Below are 17,646 nucleotides of genomic sequence, written 5' to 3' on the forward strand. Positions count from 1 at the left end.
GATGCATATAGACTGATACAACTTTAAAATCGCATATGGTGACCAAGACCCCAGTCTATAGGGATAGCTGGCAATAGCCCCTGTAGATTTATTCAGGTCACTCAGCTTTCCTTCATCAATGTTTTCCAGTTTAATTTTTCATCAAATAGGATTCCCAGATAGGGGAAGGTCAGGAACTTCACATGGGTTGGGATCCCTCTTTACCAGCTTTAGACCGGAGCGCCCATGGGTCAGCTTTCATAACGTAAGACTTTGTAAAGTTGACCGACACGTCCAGTCTATCCATAAATTCAACAAACCCATCAATTAAAATCTGCAGGCCCAGGGCTGTACGAGCCATAAATACCAAGTCGTCGGCATTTAATAAAACTGGCAAAGATTTCCTGCCAACTTTGGGGGAATCAGACTGTAAAGGTAAGAGGGCAGCTTTTAAACCATTATTGTAAATAGTGAATAAAAAAGGGGCTTAAATGCAGCCTTGGAGAACCCCCCTTGAGCAAACGAAATGTTCCATAAGGCCCAACCCACGAGAGTATCTAACTACTGCTGTAGTATAGGCATGAAGATTCATTAATAGGGATACAGTGGCAGACTCAACACCCAAAGACGTCAATAAGTCCTACAGTTTCTTCCTGTTAACCCGGCCAAAGGCTGACGTAAGGTCCATAAAGGTTAAAAAACAGGGCCATTGGTTGAGCAACCGTATATTTTTTTATTAGTAAGTAAAGATTGAGGCTTTGCTCGATGGTTGACTTACACGGGCAAAAGCCAAGCTGGACCTCAGATATTATTTGATTAGTGTCAGCCCATGATGAAAGTTTAGTTAATATAACCCGGCACAGAACCTTGACTACGGCATCAATAAGGCAAATAGGGTGGTATCATTGTGGGTTGTCCTTATCCCCCTTTTTCTTAGATTGGTATGATTGTGACCACTTACCAAGAGGGCAACATCCCTTTTTTCCCTGCAGCATTTAATATTAGTGTCAAAACCGGGGCCCAAACTTTGTCCCAGAAAAGATCGGGAGGGATCTCATCAGGTCCTGGTGCCTTGTTCGAGGACAGTGCCTGTAGACTTCCTCCTGCGAGAAAGTGACTGGGGTGTCAACCAAACTGGGGGCAATGTCACTGAGAGTCCCTTCATGATGGGTGAAATTATATTCACCGTCAAAAAGGGTGACCCACTGTTCAGGGGTGATGTGGTGGCATAAGACAGGCCTTGTTGGATCAGAAAAACAAGGACTAATATTAATCTGCCACCAGAGTGTGCTATGCCTCAGTTTGCTGGCTTTGGTTAGGTCTGTGAAAAGTTGGCCTGGTATATGCTGTCCACTAGTTATAGTGGGCACCCTGTACTAGTCCAAACAACCCCTTATTAATGATAGGTTCAAGACAACCTTTATTGAAAGCTATCCTAGTGGTAGCTATGGAGAGTAGCCTTCAGGCTAAGTCTTGGAGGAATGTAAAGCAGCTTGTTTTACCAGTCTACCATCTCTGGAATGGCTAAATGAAAGACAACCACACCAGGTATATATATAAAATATATGTATTTATTTCTAAACACACCCTCCTAGTCTCTTTATGAGGCTAGAGGTCAAAACACATAAGTTACACTTCAAATATGACAGTAAAATAGAACAAATACACGTCAGGGCCTAGGGGCGAGCCAAACCATATACTAAAATAGTGGTATAAGAACCACGACTTAACTAGACACAAGGCCTAGAACCTGTAGAATCCCTGGGATCCCAAGGAACAACCCAAGGTAGTGACACAGGGGACTCACGGGGGCCGTGAGCAGTGAGAACACAGCCGCGAGCTCCCGTTAGATTCTATGGGGGAAGTCGCGGTTAGATTGTTAAAGATTAGGGACACTTAGAAATGAGTCAGGACCAAACCCTTTGGGAATTAGGAAGTTCTAGGGTCAACACCCATGGAAGCACTGGAGTATTAGAGTAAATGTAAATGTCAAGGTACTTATAGAGCGCACTGTCACCAGACGGCCACCTTGCGGTGTCGCCTTTGCGGTTTCCTGGCGCTGATACTCATACCGCTGTGGAACCCCTCCTGGCTTTCCCTGTGAAGTGTCCACTCCTGGGCACCCCCAGGGTGAAGCCAGGCATCCTTAGCACTGTTGGGGCCGGTGTGGAGGCTAAGCAAGCTATTGCCCAGAGTTGCAGCGTGGGGCCCGTGATTAGAATAGGCACCGAGGCGAGAATAGACAGGTCGAGGAAATTGAGCCCGAGCCCCGCCGAGGTGGGAATCGAACCCTGGTCCCTGACCAGAACTCTGCTTCAGGGTCTGCCGCTCTAACCATTGAGCCACACTCCTCCACCTAGACCTAGAGTTACCTCACCCAGGGAAGCCGGGTACATAGGTGTCAAATGATGTCGGGTCGCGTTGTCGATTTTAATGGGAGCTGGCAAAGAAGTGCTGCTGCCGGGAAGATGCGAGGTGTCCAAAGAGATCCAAGCCTGGATCGAAGTTGAGAAGAACCTGAAAGCAGAGGGGACAGAGTCTGGGCCACTTGCCAGGAACCAGGAGGACAATAGACGAATTCCCACCGAAGTCGGGTGATTTCAGGTGAAGGAGGTGAAGTTTGACTCTTCAGCCACTAGGACCAGGAGGCATCGAGGACAACCAGGAGCTGGATTCGAGCTGTCCCCAAAAGGATATCTAGTGCTGCCGCATCGGTGCCCGGATTGGACACAACAAGCCTTGGCAACAGCAACCCACGCAGAAAGGTGAAAGCTGCTTCGGTGCAGACCAGCAAGGTCCGAGGAACTCACCACTGGGTTGGGAGTCAGGGCACATCTGGAGCAACCAGAGAAGCCCAAGGAAAATCAAAGTTGCCTTCTCAGGGACCCACCAGTCGACGGACCAGGGATCGCGAAGGAGCCTCGAGAGAAAACACAAAATGGTGGCCCACGGGTCACTCGGGGTGACTAGGCCAACAATCTTCAGTGGATTCTCTGCTCGAGATGGGGGCTACAAGTAACCCCAATCAAAACTTCAAGAGACGTTGAGAAGTCAATGAACTTGCAAAAGTGCACGGTGAACAGGAGTTCCAGTTCCACGCTACTCACGAGGGCTGCGGGTCTCAGCTTTGCTGGGGATTCGGGTCGGCCTCTGAGTCAGACAGAATTATAGCAAAATTATGTGGAATTAAGCAATGAGTGCAATTGAGGATTTAGCGCTATTTTCATAATACAATATGCACCCTGGCATCCAAATGGCCCAGAGGAAGCATTTTGCAATAGTGCTAAATGCTGCTGAACAGGACATCAGCAGCCACAAGCTACTCACACTAAATTTGTTGTTCTTGGAATGTAGTGGAATTTTGTTCCCCAAATTACCCTTAATTATGCAAGCGGGCACAATTGCATAATTTTCTGTAATTTTGCATCACAAGAGTAATGCTCGGTTACCAAAATTACTCCGATGACTCCAGCATAAATAATATTTTGCTCAGGCCTACCTATAAGTTAGTGCTTGCATCTAAGCCAGCTTTAGCATTAAGGGCCTCGTGTCGCAAATTCACCGGGTTTGCGACTACAAAAGGGCTTATCATTAATACAAAACCCCCTGTTGACTTGTAATAAGACTTTTGCAATTGTTTCTAAACTGCAAGTAGGAGGGGTCTTAAAAGGGATTTCCCCCATCCTCTTTCAAATTCGAAAAGCAATTAATTATTAGATCTCTTTCCTTGTTTTTCTTACTATGTTAGTAACTGTTGAAAATGTTTTATATTCACAGCCTTCTTCTTTGTGAGACTACAGCATGTCCAAAGCTGATCAGTTAAAACAACGTTTTAAATGTGGCATAAAGCTCAGGACTTACAATAGCAGCTGTGCTCCACTGGCTTCCAGCACGCTGCACATTAAGGGGCATATGTACAATAGAGTGGTGAAGCGTGTTGTTCAGCCAAGAAGGCTAACACGCTTCGTCACTTTAGAAACACAGGGCTGCACCATATCTACTAGAATATGGTGCAGCCCTGCGTTTCTTCCTGGGACAGCGCTAACTTTAGCTGCCCAGCGGCAAAGCAGGCACCCTTGCACCATAGTGCAAGCGTGCCAGTGTTGAGGGGAGGAATGCTTATGTGCAGAAAGATCCCCCTTCCTACACATAAACAATCTTTAAATGCAGTTTTGTAACTTCTATGTGTGCTTGCAGCACATATAGAATTTGCAAAACAGCATTATTTTAAAAAGATTGTTTATGTGCAGGAAGGGGGACCTTCCTGCACATAATCAATCATAGGCAATTTGCTGTTTCTATGTGTGCTGCACAAGGCAGCACACATGGAAACAGCAAAAACGAAGACAAATAAAGCATTTATCCTTGTTTAGCCTGGTTTAGACCAGGTTTTCCCTGGTCTTAATTTACGCTGCCCTGGTAAATAGGGAGCAGTGTCAAAATCAATGGTTGTTGTGGTGGAATGCCCACAGCAACACCCATTGACCACCCTTTTCACGCTAAACATAGCGTGAAAGGGTGCCTTATTTACAAGGCAGTGTTAAGCTACATTAAGTTGCTTAACGCTGTGTAGGAAGGTAGGATCCATCGGCATGGTTACCCCCACTTTTTGCCTGATGCTATGCTGGTTTTTGACTAATCTGACTGGGATCCTGCTAATCAGGACCCCAGTCTATCTGCTTTCTCCCTAAATTGTTATGTTCAGTATTTAGGTACATCCCAGATTGGATACTGGGATACCCTTATCAGTCCCTAGTATTTGGTACTAAGGTTCCCCAAGCATAGGAACCCCAGAGGTCTACCATGGGTTGAAGCATGTATTATGCCACCCATGCAAGACCTATCAAAATGGAACTACAGGCCTGCCATTGCAGCCTGTGTAAGTTGGTGCTTTCACTACTTACTAAAGATATAGGTTTCCTATATCTTGGGTCCCTGCACTTAAGAACCTTTAAGTCACCCCTATAGCAGGCCTTTACAATCCTGAGGACAGGCTGCTTGATTCTAAGTGAGATGGTGCCACTGCAAGAGCAGGACACCCCTGCAGCCTACAAATTCCATTCTCCTGGGTTGTCAGTGAAGCAGCCATATACTATATAGAGCGGCACCACATAAAAACACAATGACCATCTCAAAACTGGCAGCAAAAAATCCTATCATGTTTGGTATCAAATATGTTGGAATCATACCCCCCCCACACCATAAACGGTGTGGGTTGTAGGATTCCAAGCACTGGAAGAGCCCTTCATTGGGCTCTCAGTGTTCCAGCCTTCTAGTCCCGGACAGCACAAAATGGTTGCTGCCAACCAGAGACACATGTCTACCCTCCTGCTGCTGAGCAAAGCTACAGCAGAGGAAGTTGGAACAATAGGCATCCTGTCACAGGGAGGTGTGATCTCCTCCCAGACAGGATTTAGTGTATTAGGGCTAGGTGGGTACACTTGCCAGCACCAGAAAGTCTGCATATGGGGCACATTCGTTGTCCTTGTGCAAAGTCCAGTTCAAACCAGTCCTGGGAGCTGATGGCGTCCACTCTGGCGCAAAACTGGACAAAGGACATGGGAGTAACCTCACCCCTGTCCAGACCTTCCCCTGATAGGGTCCCCTGAATTGTCCCAACCCTTTCCCTGGGTTACTTAAGGGCTTACCTGGGTCTAGGTCCCAAGATTCATCGTGGGACATGATGCAGATCAGACACCACTTCTTCTGCCGTCTGGGCGCTCTGAATTTTGTTGGACTTTGTTTGGGCTCGACTTCGTCTACCTTCCAGTCTGCTGTGTCATCTGTGCCTGTGCATCATACAGGAATCTCAAAAGGTCTGTGGGCATCAAGGACATCTGAAGGAATATCCCTTGGAGTGAAGGAGTCACTCCTCTGCATTCGCATGGACCACAACTAAGTCGACCGGTCTGCTGATCCTGAGCTTCTCCTTACTCCGAAGTCTCTGCAACACAGGTGGTGGTTTTCTGTAGTCTCTCAACATGTTTGAGGCCAGTATCCCCCATGGGGGCTGCAATAACCAAACCCCTGTGCACTGTGCCAACTTGCAGTTGCTAAGGCTTGTTGGCTTTCTTCCGAGAAGATCTTCGAGCTCCAAGTAGTCCCAACCTCAAGCACCTCCAGTGAACACAATCTTCAGCCACACCACATTTTATGCATTGTGGCCTGCATCTTTTGGTGAGCTGCTTGAGGTCCTCTTGTGATTCCAGTGCCTCCGGCCCGTGGGTCCATTTGAGGGTCGCACTTGTTTCTTTTGGGCTCCCCTGATTGCTCGGGCCTGCCCTTACTCCACTGCTTGTGGTGAATCCCCTGGACCTTCCTGGTCACGACATTGCTCCTTCTTTACTTCCTGCGCTGGTTGCATTTGCCAATGCTTTTTTGTGCTCCAGCCGGACACCGAACCCTCAGCACTTGACATCCTTCATGGGAAAGTTCGTGCCACGTGCTCCTGGTTTCCTCAGCATAACCTGGTCTTCACAGCTGCAGAGTCCAGCTCCTTGTCATCCATCCTGCAACGCACGGCATTGGAGGGCATTCGTTTTCCAAGTCTCCTGGTCACTCCATAGTGACATAGATTCTGTCCCCTCTGCTTGCAGGTACCTCTCATCAAGAATCCATCCTCATATTCAATCGGACACTTTCTACTTCCTCCTTCCTCCTTCCTCCACAGCAGCACTTTCCTGAAGCCCTCCATTGGGTTTGGCATCTGTTTCCAACACTTATGCACCCGGCTTTCCTGGTGCAGGTAACGTGGGTACTAGGGTATCCAAGGGTGCGGTGGCTCTTTAACCTTCTGTCTTCCATGGGGTTTCTTCAGGGTCCACTTGGAAGTGTCCAACTTTAAAAATCCAACGTGACTTACAATCGAGTTGTACGGAGCTGGCAGTTGTGTTACCACACTGCACGCGCTCTCAATGGGTTCCCTACCTTGGGTGGTTCTGTGGGTCTGCATCATTTCTATGTCCTCTCAGCATTGTCTGACCTCGAGTTGTGGTTCTTATACCACTTTCTTAGTATATGGTTTGGTCAACCCCCTCTCCGGGGCTGTGGATTAGTGCTATTTATTGTGTTTCTATGCTAAAGTATTGTGTGCATTGTGTTTATCTCCATGTAGGAGATACTGTAACGTACTAGAGAGTATTATATAATGAATACATATTTTATAAATACTTGGTGTGGTTCTTTTTCATTTAATCTTTACTAGAAGATTGTATTCTGGTAAAACAAGCTGATTACACTCCTTCTGGACAAAGCCTGAAGGCTGCTCTACTTTCTAAGGTTGTCTAAGACCACTTAAATCACCAAAAGGGTTGTCTGGACAGGTGCAGGGTGCCCACTTACATTAGTGGACATCATATACCAGGCCAGCTTGACACACGCTGCCTTGTAAATAAGGCGAGGCCCCAATCGCCAAAACAAAGTCACTGAAAGTGATGTTGTGTTGGCGATAGGGTCTTGTAACTATACGGCTAAGTCATTTCAATGTAGTTTATTAGGAATTCTAGAACAGATTGAATGCAGAAGATTATTTCAAGCTAATGGACAGATTAGTGCTTTAAACATTCCAAGGGTTGCCATGAGAGCACCCGAGTTAAGCAGGGTAGTACAGGATGCATTTTTGCCATGGTTTATGGATAAAAACTATTTAATGCATTCCAACAGTTCTTGAGAAATCAATGAAAACATTCTCAGATTCTGGAAGCTGCTGAAGACCAAACTCTATCACACAAACTTTGAGCAGGTAATGATCTTGAATTGCTATGGCACAGCCCATAGGTTCAAGTGAACAGTGGAAAATCTACAAAAACAAAATAACATCCCATAGCACATACTGCACAGTGGATGTGTTTTTGTTATTTACATATTCTCCTATAATGAAAGTCATAGTTCGGCAGGTGTTTCTGGGCGTCTGAACTGAATCTCTTTTAAGGTGCAGTGCACCACAGGAATTTAGGAGCAGCCTCTTTTAGGAGCCCATAACAATGGCCCAGGGTGAGTCCAGGTACTTTGCAGTGTTCAGCGAATAACACAGTTCTTGTTTATCATTATAGCATACGGAATAGAATTTTTAACATAAATGTACAGTTCGTGGTTGTATTGATAAAGATCTCCAGTTAGTGTGAGGGTGTCTCACTGATGTTTTCAATTTCCTTGTCAGACTTTCACCGAGCAGGAGAGAGAAAAACACAAAAGAGGAAAAGAAAGAGGGAGAGAAGGATAAAGAAATAGTAAAAAAAGGAAAAGGCAGTGGCGAAAAAGAACCTGCAAGAGTGAGATAAATGGGTAGGGTGTGTTTGGCAATGGATGAAAGAGGTATGAGGTGGAATCAAGACTACACTGTCGTGGTAATCTGCACCCTCAAAACCATAGCACTGGACATGGGTTTTCAACACAACTTTGAGCCAAGCACTTATTGTTTTACTAATTAGGCACTGGGTGGGAAGATGGCTTTTGAGCATTGATTAGACACTTGTGGCAGAAAAGAGCAGGGAGAAATTGATTCTCTTCATGGAAAATCCTTCTTGTGCTAACTGATCTCAGTTCTCAGTAAGCCTTGATGAGATGGTGTTGGCATCCTTTTTAGGAGGACTCATTGTCCTAGCTGGCAGTGGGTGTAGTTAAAAGGGGGGAAGGGGTCCTAAGCTTTAAGGTTTCCTATGCCTTAATACATTTCATTATACAGTGCTCTCTAGGAGGAGCGGAATGACATTAAGTGAGAACAGTTTGCAGTTAGTTTCATGTTCAGCCACCATTGATGTGGGATCTTCCTCTTAGGGATTCTTGCGTTTGCCACTGGCATTTAGGAACTTGCTTAGAACATGAACAGATGTGAGTCACTCTGATTGCTGTACAAAGACTTCACACTGCCTGCCATGGCACCGAGGAATATTTGTACCACTCCTGTCTCAAATATTTGCATCACGACCTTGTTACAGAACTGAAAAAAAGAGCTTCCTGACCTAGTCATTTGGTCTTCGTCTACGTCTCTTCTGACAAATATACCAGCTGAAAGTTGCCTGCTTCAAAAAGGTGTGTAGTGGAAGGAGGAAAAACATCTGGAACCCTTAAGAAAATACTATTGTAGAGAAATAAGAGTCGAGAGGAAGCCTGCAGAAAATCCAGTCCTGAAAACCTATGAGTCTGGAACTAAACGGTGCTCCGAAGCTAAGAATATTCCTCCAATTGAGAGGCAATATAAATGGATACAGCCTGCATGCAGCTGCTGCTTCCCTGCCAATGGACGTTCTAAGTGCATTGCCACCCCTTAGCCGATGTTTAGTAAAAAAAGGTCAAGTTTCTTGTTGTTTTACTGATGTGTTTATTCAGTTATCTCAATTATTTGCCGCCATTTTGCTTTTAAAATTCCATTTGATCTCAAAATTGTATTCTTACCATTGGAAGTATTTTGCTCACTACATACCTGCCTTTGCAGCTGAACTTGGCTGGGATCTTTAACTTCTTTATTTATTGTTATTTGTTTGTGTTGATACACATACCATGGAGTGCATTTTCTGTGAGGATTGTGTCTTTTCTTTGCTTAGCTATCAAAGGTGAACCATCGACCCGGAGGGAAAACTATTTATCTCTGTGGACTGGACTGTCAGACTTACCACAACACAGAGGCTCTACCAGCATTTATGTGATTGGCCATTCAAAAGGACATTCCTTAGGTGGACGAGGAGTTCAGCAGAAGATACCAACAGTATATAAAGATATTAAGCACTGCACTGGACACCAGATGTACATTTACAACTCTTTTGTTGATATACTGCATGTTACTGTGGGTTTTAAGCGGCCTTTGCACCAAGGGTCAAGGGTTGGATTTGCATAAATGTAGAACAATCACAACATCGACACTGTTAGCATTGAGCCCACAATGCAATCACTATGTAAGCGGACAAAAGGGCAAATTACATTTACTGCAATATGCTATGCTTCAGACAGAATTTCACCTAGGTCTTTAGAGGAGGTGTGGTTTGTGGTAAATACCTGGCATCATCGTATGTGCAATATACTTATGCATTATTTGCTCTGATGCCATTAATCAAAACACAACCTACAATGCAGCAATTCAGTAACAATAATACGAAATCCCAAAATATCTTCAGTGTGGGCGTATACTTACCATTTTTAGGAGGCACTTCACAAAAGAGAGTACTGAAATCTGATAGTGTATGGTTAATTCTGCATTCTGAGTTGCATATGTATACGTGGGAGTTACTGCTATCAAAGCCTGTGCCATCCACTCTCAGTATCTGGCCACCACCAAAACTACCTGAAAGGGGAGGAAGCAAATGAGTTGTCATGAAAAAAACAGTAGCTTGTAAAGTGGTTTGTATGTTTTACTAGAAGAATGATCAGCAATTTGTCATAGATTTTAAGAGATTCCTTTCACTCATATTATCCGCTTCTTCGGCCTTTTTATGTATGCAAATGACACACTTATTTAAACAAGTATAGGGTGATGTGCCTTTCATCTGCATGATTGACTGTGGGGGTTGGGATTTAGATGTGCACCAATTAATTGAAATTAAATGGAGAGGAGATCGAGATTTTACGACCAGTGAGGCATTCTCCTTTTTTGGATCTGCTGATCAAAATGAAAAAATTAAAATGAAAAGTATACAGGGATATTTCAGAAGTGAACTAAAGTGCATCAATACGGACTTTCAGTCCGCACATCCATAAATATAGAAAAAAGACTATAATTCTAAATTCAATTCATTTAATGAAGTATTGGAATTTCTAGGATTTTTTTCATCTTCATATACAAGAACATACATTCTACTACAAAGTTCTGAGTGTTTGAATTAAACCACAGATTGTGCGAACGTGTTACAATTTATCAAATAGTATTTACATATATTCATACATTAATTCGATTGCATTGGTACATTACATTCGTGTTTCAAATATTTTGGCAAATGCCAAAACACTACCTCCTTTTAGGTCGGATAATTATTGCAGCATAATGATAATTTCAGAGTGATTTTACTATTGACTTAATGTCGGGCAAGGTCCCAATTATCCATACAATCCATACAGGAGGTTGTTATTGGTGAATCAAAAATGATGATCATGTGTGGTGTGTATGGTGATGTGCACCATAGAGCACCTTACAGGATATAGACTCAATCTTGGCAATTCATGAACTAGAAACTAACAGTGATTGTGTTTTGAATGAGGATGTATGGATGACGTTAAAAACCTTGGGCTTCACAACTAACACAACCTGCCAAAGTGGTCTAGAACCTAAATTCAGGTATAATCTGAATGTCAGTCATGATAATATTGAAGAATTTCATATTTCATTCGGTTATGACTCGCGAGTTGACAATGTTACGGGACAATCATGATATATATATATATATATATATATACATACATGTTAGACCTGGCACCTTGGCGTGAGTCTCCCTTCCACTTTTTGTCGCTGTGCCTCATGTGTTTTTATGGTGTTGGCCGCTCAGAGCACTGTGCCACTGCCAACCAGTGCCACAGTGCAAGTGTATATGTTGGTTGGATTCCATGATTGGCTTATTTGGTTTACTGTCAGACCCCAGTAAAGTGCACCAGGGGTGCCCAGGGCTTGTAAATACAAATGCTGCTGGTGGGCTTGCAGCACTGGTTGTGCCACCCACAGAAGCGGCCTGGTAAAATGTATCTAAGGTCTGCCATTGCAGAACCTGCGTGCAGTCTGGTACTGTCATGCTGACTGGGCAAATGCACCCACTTCCCAGTCCCTAAACCTTCCCTTAACTTCATATTAGTCACCCCTATGGTAGGCCCAAGGGCAAGGTGCATTGTAAGCATAAGGTAGGACAAGCCCTGATGTGTGTGGCATGTCCTAATAGTGAATTACAGCCATTTTCGTTTTTCACTATTGTTCTCCATAGGCCAGAATGGGCTGTCAGAATTGTTACATTCTATGATCCTAACAGACCCAGGGAACATGGTAGAAATTCGAGTTTAGTATATCTGAACTCAGAATAATAAAATACATCTTTTAGTAAACTTTATTTTAATATTCTGTGTTTGCAAATACCACTTTTAGAAAGTTGGTATTTGCTTGCCTGACCATTTCAGCCCGCCTCTGCTATGATGTGTATCTGCCTGTCTGGTTTGTGTGAGTGACAGGGCTGGGGAAACCCAGAGGGGCAGGGCTAGGTAGCCTGGTGGTGAATAGAGAGATTGACAGCCAGATGGGTGGGAGGAGTACATCTGGACTCTGAATAGGGCTGTGCTCTGCCACCACAATTCTGGCTCCACCTCCTGTGGAGCGGCTGATGTCTCTGCCCTGCATCCTGAATAGAAAGGCAGAGTCATGTCAACAGAGTGCTCAAGAACTGGTTTGGACTGGGCAAAGGCCCCTCTACCCCAGAGGAACAAAGGAATTAGGGGTATAAGTATTGGGACCCTGCTCACAAGCAATTAGATCCTGCTTGACAAGAAGAACCTCTGCCTGAGGAGAAGGAACTGGGAAAGCTGTAAGGAGGAGTACTGTCCCTGACCTGGGGGATTGGCCTGCAGTGGTTGCCTTGCTGCTGAAAGGAGAGGAGAAAGACTACAAAGACTTTATTTCAACTTGTGCTTAAAAGATCTCCAAGGGCTTGTGCTGAGCTTGCCCCCTGAACGAAGTCCCAGGACCAGTGGACTTCACCCCCAGCTCCCCAGAGTTCTTTGGAAGTGCCTGCTGCTGTTGTTGGGCCTTCTGAGGGACTGCGTGTCGCTGGGAGCGCGACGCAAGGAGGAGAAGCGTGCCGCCGTCGGAGCTGTTGCCATCGCATCTGGCAGAGAGTGTCGCCGCTGCAGCATCGCATCGAGCGGAAGCGTCTCACATCAGTCCGGAAGTGTCTCGCAACGCCGAAGAAGCGTGTCGCCTTCGCAGCCATCATAGCTGACGCATTGCACCGCATCAAGAGAAGAGTCTCGCATCGAGGAAGAAGCGTGTCGCCATCGCAGCCATCGTAGTTGTTGCATTGCACCGCATCAAGAAAAGCGCCTCGCATCCACTGAGAAGCGTGCCGCCGTCGGAGCCGCTGTCGTCGCATCACGTAAAAGGGTGTCGCCGCTGCAGCATCACATCGAGCGGAAGCGTCTCGCAAACGTCGGAGAAGAGTGCCGCTGCCAATGCCACTGTCGTCGCATCTCGTCAAGGGTGACGCCGCTGTAGCTGACGCATCGAGTCGAGTCTTCTCGCAACATCGGAGAAGCGTAACGCATCTGGAAGATCCCGTCTTTATTTCTTTTGCACCAAGAACTTCATCGCATCAGCATCGTTGCAACACTTTCGTTTCCCTGCATGTCGCATCTAAGGTACATTGACTTAAAGTGTCGCATTTAAGAACTTAAGAGAACTAAGCAAACTTCTACCATCTAAAGTAACAGTATTGTGTATTTTTGACGTTTAATGGCCTTGTGGTAACTCTATATAAAGAATCCTTATTTTTAATATAAAAACCTGTGTGGTGTCCATTTGTAGTGTTGTCACTTGGTTACTGTATGTGTTCACAAATGCTTAACCTATAACGCTCTGAGATAAGCCTTGTCTGCTCGCGCCAAGGTACCTAGAGGGTGAGCAGGGGTTATTTTAGGAGTGTAACCCCTTACCCTGACTAGAGGAAAGGTTCCCTGCTTGTCACAAGTACCTACCTGTGCCAACCAGAGAACCCGGATTCTAACATTGGTGGTCAGCGGTGAGGATTCTGGACTTGCATTTGTGACTCATGTACAGTAATTGGTGAGCACTACTTAGTGAGTGCAGACCTTAACGCAACCAATACTTGTTGGTAGATTTCTTTTTGGGACTGTCTCTTTTTGAGCACTGCCAAGCTTTACCATGGTGGAGAAAGCAGCATTCATAGTCTCTGTCAACACAGAATTTGAATGGGAAGAAGAGAAACAGCTACAAGGTATCACAGCTGAAATTCTTTTGCAAGAAGTTTAATGTTTCTACAAGTGGATGTAAAAGCAAGGCACAGCTCTACAAGGCGCTGAGGGCCTGGGTAGAAGCAAGGAATGCCACTGATGATGATAAGGTAGATGAGCAGCTGGATGGGCCAGTAGGCTCAAGAGGAAGGAGAACCCCTTCCCCTGCCGGTAGCAGTGTGTCTAGTAAAAGTATATCTCCAGAGGAGCTGGCAGATAGAAGAGAGGGTAGGATGCACGAGATGGAAATGGCAAAGCTCAAGTTAAATGGGCAGCTGGAGCTAGAGAGCAAAAAGCTGGCTCTGGAAGAGAGAAGAATACAAATGGAGCATGAAATGAAGCTGAGGGAATAAGATCTGAAAGCTAAGAGTTTAGAATCTACTCCCTCTGGTGGCAGTACACCGTAAGTGCAGACAGAATCAAGGGTGTATGTACCCAAGGCTGTGGTTAAGGAATTCTTCAAGAATGATGACATAGGGCAGTGGTTCAAGGCCTATGAGGTAGCCATGTCTTCCCACCGGGTCCCTGAGAAAGATTGGGGAGCTGGGTTGTGGAGACAGTTCCTTAGTGAGGGGCGGGATACACTGCTAGATTTCCCTTCAGATGATTATAATTCCTATCCCCATATGAAGGCTGCTTTGATGTCTAGGTATGGGTTGTCCCCTGAGTTGTATAGGCAAAGGTTCAGGGGTTGCACCAAGATTCCAAACAGTGCGTATGTTGAGTATGTGACTTTTTTTTGCAGAGCACTGGATGGTTGCGTGAAGGGTAGCAAAGTTAATGATTTTCAAGGGCTTCTTGATTTAATGGCATGGGAGAACTTGTCCAGTAATTGTTTTCCTGAGCTACGCCAGCACCTGATTGATAGTAGGCTGACTAACCCTAGGAAGTTTGCTGAGGAGGCGGACCGCTGGGTCAGTACCAGGGTCCACAAGGGTCACGTGGGAGATGCCGCCAAAGGTGGGCAGGGTCCCCAGCAGAAGAGAGGGGGGGACAAGGGTAAACAGAGGGAGTTCCCAAGACGGCCCCAAAGTAATCCCCAAGGGAACCAAGGGAAAGGTTCTCAGCCTCCCCCTCCCCAGAAACCGACCGGGGCCCCGACAGGTCCTCCTGTTCAGAAGGGGCCCCTCAAATGTTACAAGTGTGGTAACATGGGGCATTTTGCCTCTGATGTGAAATGTCCATTGTTTGGTAAACCAGCACCCAGTGGTGCTCCATCCCGGCAGGTGACTAGTGTAGCCCTGGGGGAGGAGATGGGTGTCCAAGGTGAGTGGGGTCCCACAGAGATGTCCCTTCTCTCATTAGGAGACTATGAAGTGGTCCCCCAAACCCAACTGTCTGAGAACACTAAGAAGTACAGGCAGTGGGTGACCATAAATGGCCATAGAGTGGAAGCTCAGAGAGATACAGGAGCCAGTGTGACAGCTGTCAAGTGTCACCTGGTGTCTCAAGAGCAGGTTGTCCCAGGAACATTCTATCCCGTTGTTGTCGCTGACAACACAGAGAGTCACTGCAAGGTGGCTCAGGTTCCCTTTGAGTGGGGGGGGGTCTCTGGTACTCTTCAGGTAGCTGTGAGGCCCGCCATGCCTGTAGACTGTCTGTTAGGGAACGACTTGGAGAGCTCACCTTGGGCTAAGGTGGAGCGGAGTGCTCACCTGGAGATGTTGGGTATGCCAGATTGGGCGTGTGTCACCACACGGTCCATGGCAGCGAGTAGAGGTACTCAAGAGGTCCTGGAGCCTGAGAGGGAGGCCCATCGACCGGCCTTAAAGAGAAGGAGGATGGGGGCGCAGGAAACCGGCTCTTGAAGTTCCCACGGTCCAGGAGGGAGCAGACCTTGAGGGGGATGCCCTGGAACCTACAGGGGAGCAGATAGCAGAACTGGGAGACCTGCCTGAGCTGACCCATTGGCAGCAGGAAGGGGGTCCCACCAGGGAGGACTTTTGTAAGGCGCAGAAGGAATGCCCTTCTCTTGTAGGTATGCGGCAGCAGGCTGGAGACCAGGCCGCAGGTGATCAGTCTGGGTCACATTTCATTTACTGGGAGAATGACCTCCTATATAAAGAGCCTAAGGTTGCTGAGCCTGGGTCAGCCCGTGCGCTGGTGGTACCCCAGGACTTCAGAGCCTTCCTACTGGGGCTGGCTCACAATGTACCATTGGCAGGGCATTTTCGGCAGGACAAGACCTTTGAAAGGCTTGTCACCCACTTTTATTGGCCTCAAATGCGCAGGAGTTCAGACAATCACTGCAGGACATGCCAGACTTGCCAGGCAAGTGGAAAGAGTGGAAGGAAGCAGAAGGCTCCACTCCAGCCATTCCCTGTGGTCGGTACCCCATTCCAGCGAGTGGGGATTGACATTGTAGGGCCACTGGACCCCAGGACAGTGATGGGCAATAGGTTCATCCTGGTCCTGGTGGACCATGCCACTCGGTACCTGGAAGCCATCCCTCTGAGGACAGTGACGGCCCCCGTGGTGGGACGTGCACTGATGGGAATTTTCTCCAGAGTGAGATTCCCTCTAGAGGTGGTGTCTGACCGGGGTACCAATTTCATGTACAAATACATGAAATCCCTTTGGCAAGAGTGTGGTGTAACCTACAAGTTCACCACACCTTACCACCCCCAAGGAAACGGGTTGGTTGAGAGATTCAACCGAACCCTCAAAGGCATGATAATGGGCCTAGAAGGACCCATGAGGAGTAAGTGGGACATCCTCTTACCATGCCTTCTCTTTGCTTACCGTGAGGTGCCACAGAAGTCTCTAGGGTTCAGCCCCTTTGAGCTCCTGTACGGCCACCCTGTGAGAGGACCTCTAAGTCTGGTCAAGGAAGGCTGGGAGCAATCTCCCAGGAAACCTCCCCAGAATGTATATAGTTACATGCTGGCCTTCAGGAATCAGACTAGGCGAGGCAGGCAACTTGCTGAGGCAAATCTGGAAGCCAGCCAGGAGGAGATGAAGCGGTGGTACGACCAGAATGCCACTCTGGTAGAGCTTCAGCCTGGACAGAAGGTGTGGGTCTTGGCCCCCGTGAAGCCGTGTGCGCTCCAGGATAAGTGGACCGGTCCCTTTGAGGTTGTGGAGCGCAAGAGTCCTGTTACCTACGTGGTGGACCTGAAGTCTCCTAGGAACCCCTTAAGGGTCCTATATGTCAACCGCCTCAAGCCCCACTTGGAGAGGTCCCAAGTGGGCATGCTCTTAGTGACAGATGCTGGGATGGAGGAGGAGACCGAACCTCTTCCTGACCTCCTGTCAGCCAAGGAGCAAGATGGGTCAGTGGATGGTGTCATCCTATCTCCCGCCCTGACCCCTGAGCAACAGAATGATTGTCGCCAGCTGCTGGGACAATTCTCCGATCTGTTTACCCTGGTTCCCGGAGTCACTGATTGGTGCGTCCATGATGTGGACACTGGGGATAGTACACCTGTGAGGCACAAGGCCTACAGGGTGACTGACAGGGTGAGGGCCTACATCAAGGAGGAGGTCTCCAAGATGTTTGCACTCGGGGTAATTGAGTCTTCCAGCAGTCCTTGGGCCAGCCCAGTGGTCTTGGTCCCGAAGGCTGCAGCGCCGGGAGCCACACCCGAACTCCGGTTCTGTTTGGACTACAGAGGACTCAATTCGGTCACCAGGACTGACGCACACCCCATCCCCAGAGATGATGAGCTCATAGATCGGCTAGGGGCTGCCAACTACCTCAGCACGTTTGATTTAACGTCTGGGTACTGGCAGATCGCC

The 17,646-nt window shown here is 47.0% G+C and overlaps 1 protein-coding gene across 2 annotated transcripts in view; it reads right to left on the reverse strand.

Moving 5' to 3' along the window:
- LOC146830894 (fibrocystin-L-like) overlaps positions 1 to 17,646 on the reverse strand; it is a 1,907,335-nt gene that overhangs the window by 718,855 nt on the left and 1,170,834 nt on the right. For both annotated transcript variants that reach the window (XM_085605084.1, XM_085605082.1), the window contains exon 41: positions 10,106 to 10,255. In XM_085605084.1, coding sequence (XP_085461210.1) covers positions 10,106 to 10,255 — 150 coding nt within the window. The remainder of the gene's footprint in view (positions 1 to 10,105; positions 10,256 to 17,646) is intronic.

The sequence above is a fragment of the Triturus cristatus genome, chromosome 5_1, assembly GCF_964204655.1.
Source record: "Triturus cristatus chromosome 5_1, aTriCri1.1, whole genome shotgun sequence".
Taxonomy (NCBI): domain Eukaryota; kingdom Metazoa; phylum Chordata; class Amphibia; order Caudata; family Salamandridae; genus Triturus; species Triturus cristatus.